Source organism: Eurosta solidaginis, chromosome 1 (genome assembly GCF_040869045.1).
Source record: "Eurosta solidaginis isolate ZX-2024a chromosome 1, ASM4086904v1, whole genome shotgun sequence".
In the NCBI taxonomy this organism is placed as follows: Eukaryota; Metazoa; Arthropoda; class Insecta; order Diptera; family Tephritidae; genus Eurosta; species Eurosta solidaginis.
In genome coordinates this window covers 85011904-85024523 of record NC_090319.1, presented here as the reverse complement: position 1 = coordinate 85024523, position 12620 = coordinate 85011904, and the positions used below count along the sequence as shown (strand labels likewise).

Sequence of the window (12620 nt, the reverse complement as noted above, 5' to 3'; positions counted from 1 at the left end):
CGAGTGGATTGCCAATTGCGAGTTATGCAACAGAGCGAAAGGGCCCAAAACCCGAAGTCATGGCCAGATGAAGCAGTATATTTCAGGTGCACCATTTGAAAGGATCGCCATGGATGTCGCAGGTCTATTTCCTACTAGCAACCGCGGAAACAAATACGTACTGGTGGTTATGGATTATTTCAGTAAATGGCCAGAGGTATACCCAATCCCAAACCAAGAAGCAGAAACAGTAGCAGAAGTGGTTAAAAACGAATGGGTTGCAAGGTATGGTGTACCAATGGAGTTACATTCTGACCAAGGCAGGAATTTTGAATCAGCTGTGTTCCAAGAAATGTGCAAGAAGTTGGGCATTCGAAAAACACGGACAACTGCATTGCATCCTCAGTCCGATGGTATGGTGGAACGTTTCAATAGAACATTGGAGGAGCATTTAAGGAAAGTAATAGACAAGTACCATAAGGACTGCGATACACACATATCATTATTCTTGGTGGCCTACCGATCGGCAGTACATGACACAACGGGCCAAACTCCCGCAAAGGTAATTTTTGGCAATGACCTTCGACTGCCAGCTGATTTGAAATATGGGATAGATGCCGATGCGGAGAGGAATGTCAAGAAATCCACTGGTGTCTTGGAAGAAGAGCTGAGAGAGATACACGATTTGGCAAGGCAACGAGCAAAGATTATGAGTGAGAAGATGAAAGCGAGGTACGATCAAGCAATTAATTCGGAAGGGTTTCAGGAAGGAGATTTGGTGCTGCTATACAACTCACAACGAAAAAAAGGTTTGTCCCCGAAATTGCAGTGTAACTGGGAAGGCCCATACAAAGTTGTAAAACGGATCAACGATGTAGTGTACCGCATACAAACCACTACCAAACTACGAACCAAAATGAAAGTGGTTCATTTGGAGAGATTAGCAGCGTTTAGATCGAGAGATTTGTCTGATCGGGACGATCAGACTTAGGTGGAGGGCAGTGTCACGGATATTAGCATCACTAAGCTATACCATCACTAAGGCGATGCTAAGGCCATGCTAAGCGATATTTACGTCAATAATCAAATCATGTATACACATATATAAGGCAGCCGATAGATGTCACACACAGATGCATTTACTTATACACCTATGTGTGCGCGAGAGACTGTAAACTACAAACATTCACATCAATAATTCAATCATTATGTATCTACATAAACGAATAAATAATTGCGTCTACATATATGTACCATGTACGTATACGAGCAGCGGAGAGTCAATGCACAAACACATGCATATATCTGAGATACTCCTATAAGTATGCAATGAGAAAAACTATAAAATTGTGCAATTGCAGTTACAGCTGAGATGTTTGAGATCTAATGGACTGGTAGATTCTGGAAGCGCCTAGAAGATGGAATGTTAAAATCAAAAAGTATAAAAGGTGATAGATGTAAAAGCGCTGGAATTCAGTTTGATTTGAGCTGTCAAGTAGTTTCGATTAAGCGCTATCTAGCGAGCTATAGCAGTATTATTTTGAATAGTAGATTTTCATTTGAGCTATCAATCAGTTTGGTTGTTAAGCAAAGTATAAGTGTTATTGTGAAGTACTTTAATAAAGGCCATTTTTCCATTATTCAATATTGGAGTTATTTATTCAACAGTTTAGTGATTCGAACTTAGCAGAGGATTGCAAATAAGAGGATTTGCAAGTAAATTCGTTACAATATTAATATCGTATCGTAATATAAAAAAAAAAATTGGCATTAAAAATCGCGCGAGATTAAAGCAAATAAACAAAAATTTTATTTGACCAGCTCAACGCCAGATTTGCACTAACAACCGCAACGCAAGTCATAGTCTTATTACTCCCAGCTCCTTTTTGCGTTGGCGGAGTTAAAGCGTACATAAGTCAATTGACATTAGTTCTCTTTCGGATTTGGAATCAGTATCATTGACATTAAATCTCTTTCAAAAGCGCATTATTTTCAACGGACGTTAGTTCTATTGACACTATTGCACGTCACCAAAAACTCCTAATAAAAAGTTGAAAATTTCTATGTCAAATTTTTGGCGTTCTTCTAACTGCTGTAAATTTCTTTTAGGTATTGAACTTGAGTTCTTGAAAATCGGAAAGAGAGCATTTCATTTTAATTGGAAACTAACAAAACAATAAAAGATAAAAGTTGTGAATACTATCGAACAATATAAAGTTTCTATTTATGTAGCCACCACTGTATGCATATACATACATACAAATATATATAAAAGCCAAATGACGGTAACAGTGCTATAACAGTATAGTACACTGATTTTGTTTCTAAATTGTTGATAGTAATTGTATTGAGTTTGTGAGTTTGTAAAAAGCTGAGCGTCAACAATCTATGGTTAATTTAAAATCATTTTGCTTTATTATGCGAAAATTGGCGACAACAATGCGAGTGAGATTTATGTTTTTGCTTTCGAGCGAGTTTCGCTGGCAGCAATCGATTGTTAAATATTAAATTAAAGATTCGTGTGTTAAGAACTTTAATTTTAGGATACAATTCGAATGCCTAGATCTCTACGGTCTTGAACTCAAAACATGGAACCGGGTATTTTTCAAATGAATTTGTACAAAGGAGAGCTGCTGATGAGAAATTTAACAATTTTTTTTAATTTTTGAGATATATTAACCCGTTTCTGAGATATAAGCGCAAAAAATTCATACTTTCCATGAATGGGGCTTAACAATAATCTTATCCCATTCGTAATATCCAAATAATTGGATGTATAAGATATGAAATATATAGTGAACAGATGTACATACCTAAGCAAGTTTTAAGATATCTAAAGTAAAAAATAAGTAGGTAGTTTTTGTGAGGATGTAAAGTTTCAGGTTTTTTGTGGTCTGCATATATATTGTCACGAATATTAGCAGCACTAAGGGATTCTATCATCTCTAAGCCGATGCTAAGCAGTGATTCAAGTCACATCAATAATTCAATCATTATGACTACACATATGTACGTATACGCAGGGAAAAGCAACGCACAAACACATGCAGATATCTTATCTGAGATATGCAATATAATTGTGGAAGTGTCGCTCACAAACACACGCGCATATGAGAGCTATACACGTACATCTGTAGTTATAACTATAACAGATAACCAACTAGTAAATTCTAGAAATGGAAGCGCCTAGAAGATGCAACCAGGAAATGAAAGAGTATAAAAAGCAACCACGGTAGAGGCGCTGCAAGCAGTTTTGATTAAGACGCTATATGGCGAGCAATAGCAGTATTATTTATTGTGAAGTACTTTAATAAAGGCCATTTTTCCATTATTCAATATTGGAGTTATTTATTCAACAGTTTAGTGATTCGAACTTAGAAGAAGGTTGCAAACAAGAGGATTTGCAGTAAATTCGTTACAATATGATACATGATATATCTCAACAATATATGCCGAAAACGTAGGTATTTGAAAAAAATGTGAAGCTTCTAGCCGTTAAAAAAAGAGCAGAAAAGACAGTTTTTATAGGGTATATAATATATGTATCACCGATCTCTTATGATTTTTTAAGACAAGAATAAATGCTATATACGAAAGAATTTGGTGCAATTTGAAGTTTCTAGCTGTTAAAATTGGGCAGAAATTACGAAAAGTGTCTTATCTTAACAATCGGTTGAATGGGATATATACTATATATACTACCGATCCCATCCATTTTTTCAGACAACAATATGTGAAATATACGAAAACATATCGTGAAGTTTGAACTTTCAATCTGATAAATTGAGGAAGATATGACAAAAATCCGCTTTTCTGAAAAATCAGTTGAATGGGGGACATATGATATAGCGGTCCGATCCGGCCGGTTCAGACAAATTTCTAATCGGACACCAAAATTCACCCGCTCACTAAATATTATCAAGATATCTCAAAAATTGAGGGACTAGTTTGCATACAAAGAGACAGACGTACATGGCTAAATCAACTCAGCTCTTCATCCTGATCATTTCGGTATACTTATTGGTGGGGCTATCTATTTTCCTTTAAGGACTTATAATTTTGAGATTCGTGACAAAATTAATATTGTGACGAATATTAGCAACACTAAGGGAAACTATCATCTCTAAGCCGATGCTAAGCAGTGACTTGTATGCACATCAATAAATTAATAATTATGTCTACACAGATGCACGTACACACAGCGGAGAAGAGACGCACAAACACATGCAGATATCTTATCTGAGATGCTCCCAAAAGTATGCAATTATAATTCAAAGCTCCATGCGTACAACGTAGCGGGTGATAGCTAGTATTTAATAAATATTTTTTGTTTACAAACTTGTGTTTGTATTTATACTCAGCGTGCGTTGTACACAGGGTATATTAACTTTGGCAACATAACGGTTGGTTGTACAGGTATAAAGCAACAGAGATAGATATAGGCTTCCATATGTCAAAATCATCGGTATCGAAAAAAAAAAATTGATTAAGCCATGTCGCCCCGTTCCACAGTGGGCTGGATTTGGCTTTCAGTGGACTTAGGGAAATGAAAAAAATATTAGTTAATAACACAAAAACTTTGATGGGGATCGATTTTAAGTCTCAATACATGACGTTTTTATATATGAGTATTTTTTCATAAAGTCTTAAACAAAAAAGTTATAGCAAATAAAAAAATTTAATGTGTGGGAAAAATCACATTTTTACCGTTAACTCATTTTCCTCATATTTCCTCAAAACTTCATTAATTTATTTATATAGTTAGGGTCATATACTAGATATGCAATTTACTCGGTTTCATGGTTCGAAAAGATTCGCGTTTTTTTTTTTTGATTTTTTTTTTAGTATTGCGAATCACTTTTTAATTTTGGGTAGAACAATTTTTTTTGTTTCTACTTACTATTCCAAAAACAAAATACAATTTTTCAAATTTAGAAAAATTAAAAATAACAATAATTATCATTAGAAAAAAATTATTGTTCTGGCCTTGAGCTCGAATCGAACCTTGAATCATTTATCAATAGGCCGATAAAAACAAAAACAATTGTTAATAAACCATGAGCACTTGGGAATGTCAAACAAAGTAATTGACAATAAACAAAAATCTAGCATTATCAGTGATTTGCACCAGATGGCGCAACACTGAATAAATATAGTTGGTAAAAAGGAATAGAAGTAGCAAAATTGCCAGTCAAACAAACCGCTGCTGTATAGCTAAATGGTTAGCTTAGCATGCCTAAAGCGTACTGATGATGAAGGCTTAGCACCCTTCGAAATGGATCTATCTGCGCAGCTATGGCAGGTTGTCTCAAAAATTTTCTACTTACTATTCCAAAAACAAAATACAATTTTTCAAATTTAGAAAAATTAAAAATAACAATAATTATCATTAGCAAAAATTATTGTTCTGGCCTTGAGCTCGAATCCAACCTTCAATCTTTTGGGTAGAATTTAAAAACAAAAATATTTTGCTTTTTGTTTTTTTTTTCGTTTTTTTTTTTTTTTAATGTTAGTATAGCGAATCACTTTGTAATTCTGGGTAATATTTAAAAACAAAAATATTTGATAATTCATATTATGCATTTAATTTTTTTATATTGAATTTGCATTTAACAATCCAAAAAAGGTTAAAATCGAAAATTTGCCTATTCCAGCTTGTTCGTTAATTTATTTTTTTTTATATGATGCTTACTATTCCAGCTTGTTCGTTAGTACCAAAAGAGTAATTAAAAGCAAAAATTATTCGATTGGTCAATAGTCCATGAAATATCCAAATATACATATAGGTATATGACCAAAAAAAAAAAAACTAAAAAAAAAAAAACAATTTTTATTATTTTAAATAAATGTTGCGTTTCATATGTAGTATGTATATTCGTACCCAATTAAAATTAGGAAACTAAAATATTTAGTTTTCTGTATCATAGTCGAGGTTTTGCGGTAGGAGTAGTAGAGATTTCACTTCTTCGGATATTTCCTCATGCTTACTATGTAATTTCGATCTCCTCGATGAAATAAATGGGTCAGAAGTAACTAACAAATTATTTAAAATGTCCTCATTTGTGGCTTTGCGGCTAATTTTTCTTGCATGGTCTCGACGATATGCTCTAAAATCTTTATTTCTGGATTCAGCGGCTTCTTCGGACAACTTTCCAATAGGAATGGAACCAAAATGCTCTATTATTGAAGCTCCGTGTACTAAAATTTTATGTACACTTGAAGGCTTGTAATACCATTCATATAGTTCGACGTAAACTCGAATGGCTTCTCTGGCGTACATGTTGAACTTTTGTACATTTATTGGACACCCACATGAAAGTGCCCCTAATATTATAGAGAATCTTTGAATGAGATTTTCACTAACACCAGTTATAGAGGCGGTAGTTTTAATGTCAACGAAAAATCGTCTAGCGGTATTTCCATTATTCGTTGTACCGTGCCCTTGCTTTACCACGTCTACCAATAAACCAGTCTGAATAGTAAAAATTATTTTAGTGAAGCCAAAATTGCTGGAAATTGGAAAAATACCAGCTCGTTAGGGTATGTCGATATGAAACCCGGTTACTAAAAGTGTCATAACTTTTTTAAATTAGGTGTTACGAAAAAATGTTATATAACAATAAATTATGGAAAAATATCACAGAATACAAATATGTATATTTAAGGTCCTAAGTCCCAAATTTTCAATTTCGTTCCACTCTGCGTCCGTCCGTTAACGCGATAACTTGAGCAAATATTGAGATATCTTCACCAAATTCGGTATAAGGGCTTATCTGGACCCAGAATAGGTTGGTATAAAATGAGTGAAATCGGATGATAACCACGCCCACTTTTTATATAAATAACATCTTGGAAAACACAAAAATCATGATTTTTTAGTAAATAATACGCTTAGAATGTTGAAATTTGATCTGTGGACTGATATTGAGACTCTTGATAAAAATTGGAAAACATTTTTGAAAATGGGTGCGGACACCGCCCACTTGTGATGAAATCAATTTTACAGGATCGGTTAAGGACCACCCATATTTATATAAAAGATTTTAAAAGGGTCGTAGACGAATATAATAAGCTATACTTTTGCGAAAAAGAGTTTAATATTAATGGTATTTTACTTTCTAATTGGATTTTAAATATTATTTATAAAATTTCACTTAAATAGGCGTGGCATTGCCACTTTTTTCACTAAGAAATTTTCTATGTTTCGGGAGTCCTGACTCGAAGAAAAATTAATATATCGTAATAAAATTGGGTGGACATACTTTTTAAAGCAGAAAATATTTCTAGTAAGAATGGAAGGTATCGGTAAAGACCACGTCTACTTTTATATAAAAGAAGTGTAAAAGGTCTATCTTAGCGAAAAGTAGTATTGTATCAATGATATTTCACTTACCACGTTTTATTGTAAGAGGAAATTGGGACACTTTTTTTAAATGGGCGGTGCCACGTGTTATGTATAAAAGTAATTTATCTGAAATGAACTTTACAATTGAAGCTCATGCTGAGTATATAGATAATGTTCGGTTACACCCGAACTTAGACACCCTTACTTCTTTTATTCTGAAACCGAAACCGGAACGAAAACGAAATAAATTTTTAAGAACGAAACTGGAAGCGAAATCGAAACAGATTACAAATTTCGAAACCGAAACCGGAACATCATTTTAATCGGTTTCATATATTGGTTTAAAATAACAAGCGCTAGAAGCGACTGTATTACATGGACCGATTTAAATTCGCGTCAAACTTGTATACTCATAATTGATGCCAGTAACGTAAATAGGGAAGTGATTATTGAAACCTATCTGTTTAAAAAATCTTCAAATTTTAACTAGTTTACTTTAAAACTAGTTTTAGCTGCCAAAAATATCATTAGGGATAAAATATATTTAATTATCTAATTCGATAGCATCGGCGACAGAAAACGTGTTTAATTGTTTAAAAAACAGCAGATTGTTTAATTTATTATGATGTTTTGATGAAAACTAAATTATAATATTGTTTGTATTTATTTAGCGAGACATGCTCGTATTTCTTTATACAATTGTTTTTGTTATTGATATTAGAGACCAATTGCAAAGCGAGCAGCGGGGCGTTCGTATGGCTGAGTGGATAAAGGCATTTGTCTTTACACTAGTATAAAGTATGAATGTTGGAGATGTCGAGTTCAATACTCAGCTCCCGAGAAGCTAGCTGATGAAGAAGTGAAATTCAGAAACATGCCCTAGTAATCATCGCCGTTTGTAAACTTTGTAATTTTTCTCTAATATCAATAACTATATTATAATATTTAATACTGATGTTGAATCGCAATTTATCATTGTCTATAAAACAATCAGATACCCTTTTATTTAATTAAAAATAATATGTAATCAAATTCTTTAACGTCTTGGTATTTTGTTATTAGCATGATAACATATTGTGTTAGTAAATAAAGGCACAACAATAATAAAGCAAGCTGCCACTCTTGTCTAGTCATCAGCCGAAGTTGGTTCTCACACATACACACGCATATAGCTGGTAACCAAGCAGGAGATTCTAGAAGGTGAAACGTCTAGACTTTTGAAGAAATATGCGGACAAGACAACAGAGAGTATAAAAGTAGCGCAAGCTGAGGAATGACTAATCAGTTTTGATTTAAACACGCTATTGGTTGTGAAGTATAATTGTGAAGTACTACTCCCAAAGTAATCTAAATAAATACCAGTTGCAATATTGAATATTGGAGTGATTTAATCAACAGTTTAAAGATTCGAATGTTAGGAGAAGGTTTCAAATAAGCGGAATTTCCCTAAACTCGTTACAATATCATCTCAACAGATATTAAAGAACTAATGAATTATTATTCTTATTATATAACACACAGTGTTAAAAAAAGACAAAAGTGAATATACCTGGTATGATGATTGCATGCAATATTTTCCACGAATATCGCCAAAATCGTAAGTTAAGAGCTAAAAAAGGTTTTTCGTACATTTAGACTCTTGCAAGCCTATGCCTTGTTGCCTATAACTCGATTTTCAGATTTAGACCTTTTTACGTGCTAAGGTTTGTCTATCCAAAATTGGTAAAATGTTTAAAATTGGTTGAGAACTACATAAGTTACAGTTATATTAGGCTGCAAAGGGTGGTAAAAGTAAAAGGAAGCTTTGAGCAATGATAACTTTGAATATTAGAATTGCTTTTAACACCGCGAACTGGATGCAAATAATGACAGCGCTACGAAACTTTGACACACCTGCTTACCTGCTCAGAGTAATTGGTAGCTATTTAAGCGACAGAGTACTCCTTTTTGATACGGATGAGGGACCAAGAAAGCACAGCATCACGGACGGCGTGTTTCAGGAATCTGTTCTAGGTCCAACGCTAAGGAATGCGGTGCATGACGGTGTGCTACAAATCCACCTTCCCGGAGGCACGGAAACTGTCAGCTATGCAGAGGATATTGTCGTAGTAGCATTGGCGAAGAAACTTGATCTGATCCAAGCATTATGTAATGACGCCGTGGGAAGAATAAAAGAATGGCTGACGAATATGGGGCTGGAGATGGCTAGCAATAATACAGAAGTGGTTTTAGTGAGCTCAAAGCGGACTGTGGATTAGTTAGTCCCAACCATAGGAGATTACCAAATAAATTCAAAGCCTTTCTATGAGTAAACATTGACTCAAAACTACTTTTAAGCAGCACTTCAGGACGGTGGGGGAGAAAGTTTCTAGAGTTAGTGGAGCCCTAACGCGAATAACGCCCCACATCAGCGGCCCAGGCGAAGCTACCCGTCAGCTATTATCTAACGTAACCAGCTCGATAATATTATATACAGCTCCAGTATGGCACGGATCTAAAATGGTCCACGAAAAAGATATACGAGCAACCTTATTACAGCTATACGAATAGCATGTACTTATAGGAGGTGTCCGACAACGCGATCCATGTTTTATCCAGGAAAATCGCAGAATATCTACTCTCATGTGAATTGACCGATCTGGATGGCATTGAAATCAGTCGAATATCTGAAGATGCTAAGCAAAGCGCAGGGTCACGCACAATAGTTAGATGGCAAGAACGGTGAGAAGAATCGAGAAAAGAGCGTTGACCCTAAAGCCATGCAGAAGACAATCCGTTGAGAAAATCTTTGCTTTTCTTGAATTCTTTTAGGCTGCGTCTATTCTGTATGAGTGTATGAGTTTACCTTCAAGCTTCAATCTCAAAATCGCTTTAAAACTAAAACCCAAAAAGTTTTAAGAATCTAAAAATAGAAACTTGTAACACTCCTGGCCTAAAAAAAAATCTGAAAATAAAAAATTGCATTTCACAGCAAAGCTGCTTCAAGATAGTATGGTCTTCGACACCGACGTAACAATCCTTGTAGACAACTAAGCCGCCTTAAGGGCATTAGAGTCCAACATGATAAAATCGGATATCGTGCGGAGGTGTAGAGCCTCGCCGGCTTCTATAAGTCATCTCAATTTTTCCCTGTGCTGGGTCCCTGGGCACAGCGGTATTGAAGGCTAGGAAAGGTTCCGATTTGGAAAAAGGTGATGTGGACAGCTCCGTCCGACCACCACTGAGTTATGTCCGGATGATAATCGAGGATTATGAGAACATGGCAACTTGCTATGACCTAAAAGGGTTGACTGCGAATTCTCGAGGTCCTTATGGCCATGCTTGGATAAGAAAGCCACCAGCTTCCTTCTCAAACTGAAAAAATCCGCGGTGAGGGTACTTGCGGGTGACATCACAGGTTATTGTGCTATCGCACAAATGCTCCAACGGTGGCGACTACCAACAAGCTCCCTCTGCAGAAGCTGTCAGGATGAGGAGGAAGAGGAGTCGATCTACCACTTTCTCTGCCAATGTCCGGGGGCTTCAAAGAAAAAGGCTCAGATTTCTGAGTTCACGGTTCTTCGAAAACCTGGCAGAGGTTGGGAAGGTGGACGTCTCCTTTCTTGGGTTGATCAGGGAAAGCAAGTGGTTCGTTGAGGACCACTAGGAGGTAATGGGGTTAAACGAATGTCCCGCCACCACCCTGCACTTACTGAGGGCACTCACAATATACAAAAATGTATCCGCCCTCTTAACCTAACCTAACCCTAGGCTCCAACTTTTAACCGTGCATCTATACCTTATCTCGGTATAGATGAATACGAATCCGACGTGGAATTATCGAGGGTTGATGTTTGCCTTTTCCGGAAATATACCGTTGCTACGCAGAAATTCAATTAATGCTTGAAAACCAGTATCGCCGTAAGTTAGAGTAGGAGTGTTCCATTGAGTAACCGAGCTCTGGCTCACGATCAAATCTCACTGGAACGATCTGGGTCAATTTTATGAGAGCTGACAGCACTAATATAAAACGTCTGTTTTGTTGAAAATAATAAGAAGAAACGTACACAAAAATTGAAGCTACTGATAGAATTATTAACATTTAAATAGTTTCGCACGTAAACAAACTATTTATTTTCTTTACATTTTCTTCAAGTTGTTTACTCTTTCCGTGTTTTTGCTTTTAAATATGGCGAAATCTTTTATGTATACACATATGTACACCTACTTATTTTAGTGCTATCATGGCTCAACCATATGGTTGGCTCATCTCATCAGCTGATTTTATTTTTTTCATTTCACTGGAGTAGGGATTGTCAGAAGGAGATGGCAAACTCAAAATGAAACCAACGCATTGACAACATTTTCTTACTACACGCAAAAGCTGCTAAGTTTTATGTTTTCATTCCCATCCATTCGTCTAACACCAACACGGTGATTTTTAAAATCTGAACAAAGGTATGTTGTTGCTCTAGAGATGAGCCAACCATATAGTTAAGCCATGAGTGCTACCAACTCAAAAGTGGTTAGCTGTCAAAAAATCTACTACAGAAAACGAAACGAACAGAACTGCTCTACGGATCAGAAATTGAACCAGAAAAATATCAATATCACAACGTTGCTGTTGCATTTGCATGTTAAATTTCTATCCGTATTTGGTTCACGCGTCATTGGAACGTAACTAGTGACATCGCAACGAGCCGTACAAGTCTTTAGATGAGCTGTTTCCAGAAAATTAAAACCATGGCTACCAAACCTATCATTAACAAACCTACAATAAATTACATTTTCTTGTATGTGAGAAAGTAGCTTTAGGGTTTCATTTCAACGGTGAAAATTAATAGTAAACGGGATCTAAGAAGCCTAAGTTAGTGAACTTTGTTTTATGAAAATGTATCGAACTCGGGAAAGAGATAGACTGTTAAGTAGGTTTTGCGAATTCTGAGAGAGGGAGTTCTGTTATTGGGGCATTGTTTGATTTTATGCAAAATACAGCTAATTATTTGATTTGATCAAATAAAACTTATTTGCATTACAACAACACTTTACAACTGAAATTTATAGCATCTATAATATAGTATATTAGTATTTGAAATACCTTCATCTAGTATTTAGTAGTCTTGGTCAGCCGAAAAGCACATGCACATGCAAAATTGAATTTCTCTGCTCTTTTTTTTCTTTAAAGAGGATATTTATTAGTTTTTCTTTTTTTGATACAATTAAATTTACAAACACAGCAAACGTTTAATGTTTCTTGCAAAGGCGGTCAACAATAACAAACTAGCAAAATTTTAGTTTCTTTTTTACATAGTTAGTA

General features: G+C 35.3%; 1 protein-coding gene across 13 annotated transcripts in view; it reads right to left on the bottom strand.

Annotated features, from left to right (window-relative positions):
* Positions 1 to 12620, bottom strand: part of plx (PTB_TBC1D1_like and TBC domain-containing protein plx) — a 186222-nt gene that overhangs the window by 69757 nt on the left and 103845 nt on the right. Inside the window, exon 2 of one of the 13 annotated variants that reach the window (XM_067758953.1) lies at positions 12402 to 12583. The exons of the other annotated variants lie outside the window; for them this stretch is intronic. Within the exon in view, the coding sequence (XP_067615054.1) occupies positions 12402 to 12407 (6 nt within the window). The 5' untranslated portion in view covers positions 12408 to 12583. The remainder of the gene's footprint in view (positions 1 to 12401; positions 12584 to 12620) is intronic. 13 annotated transcript variants of the gene reach the window in all.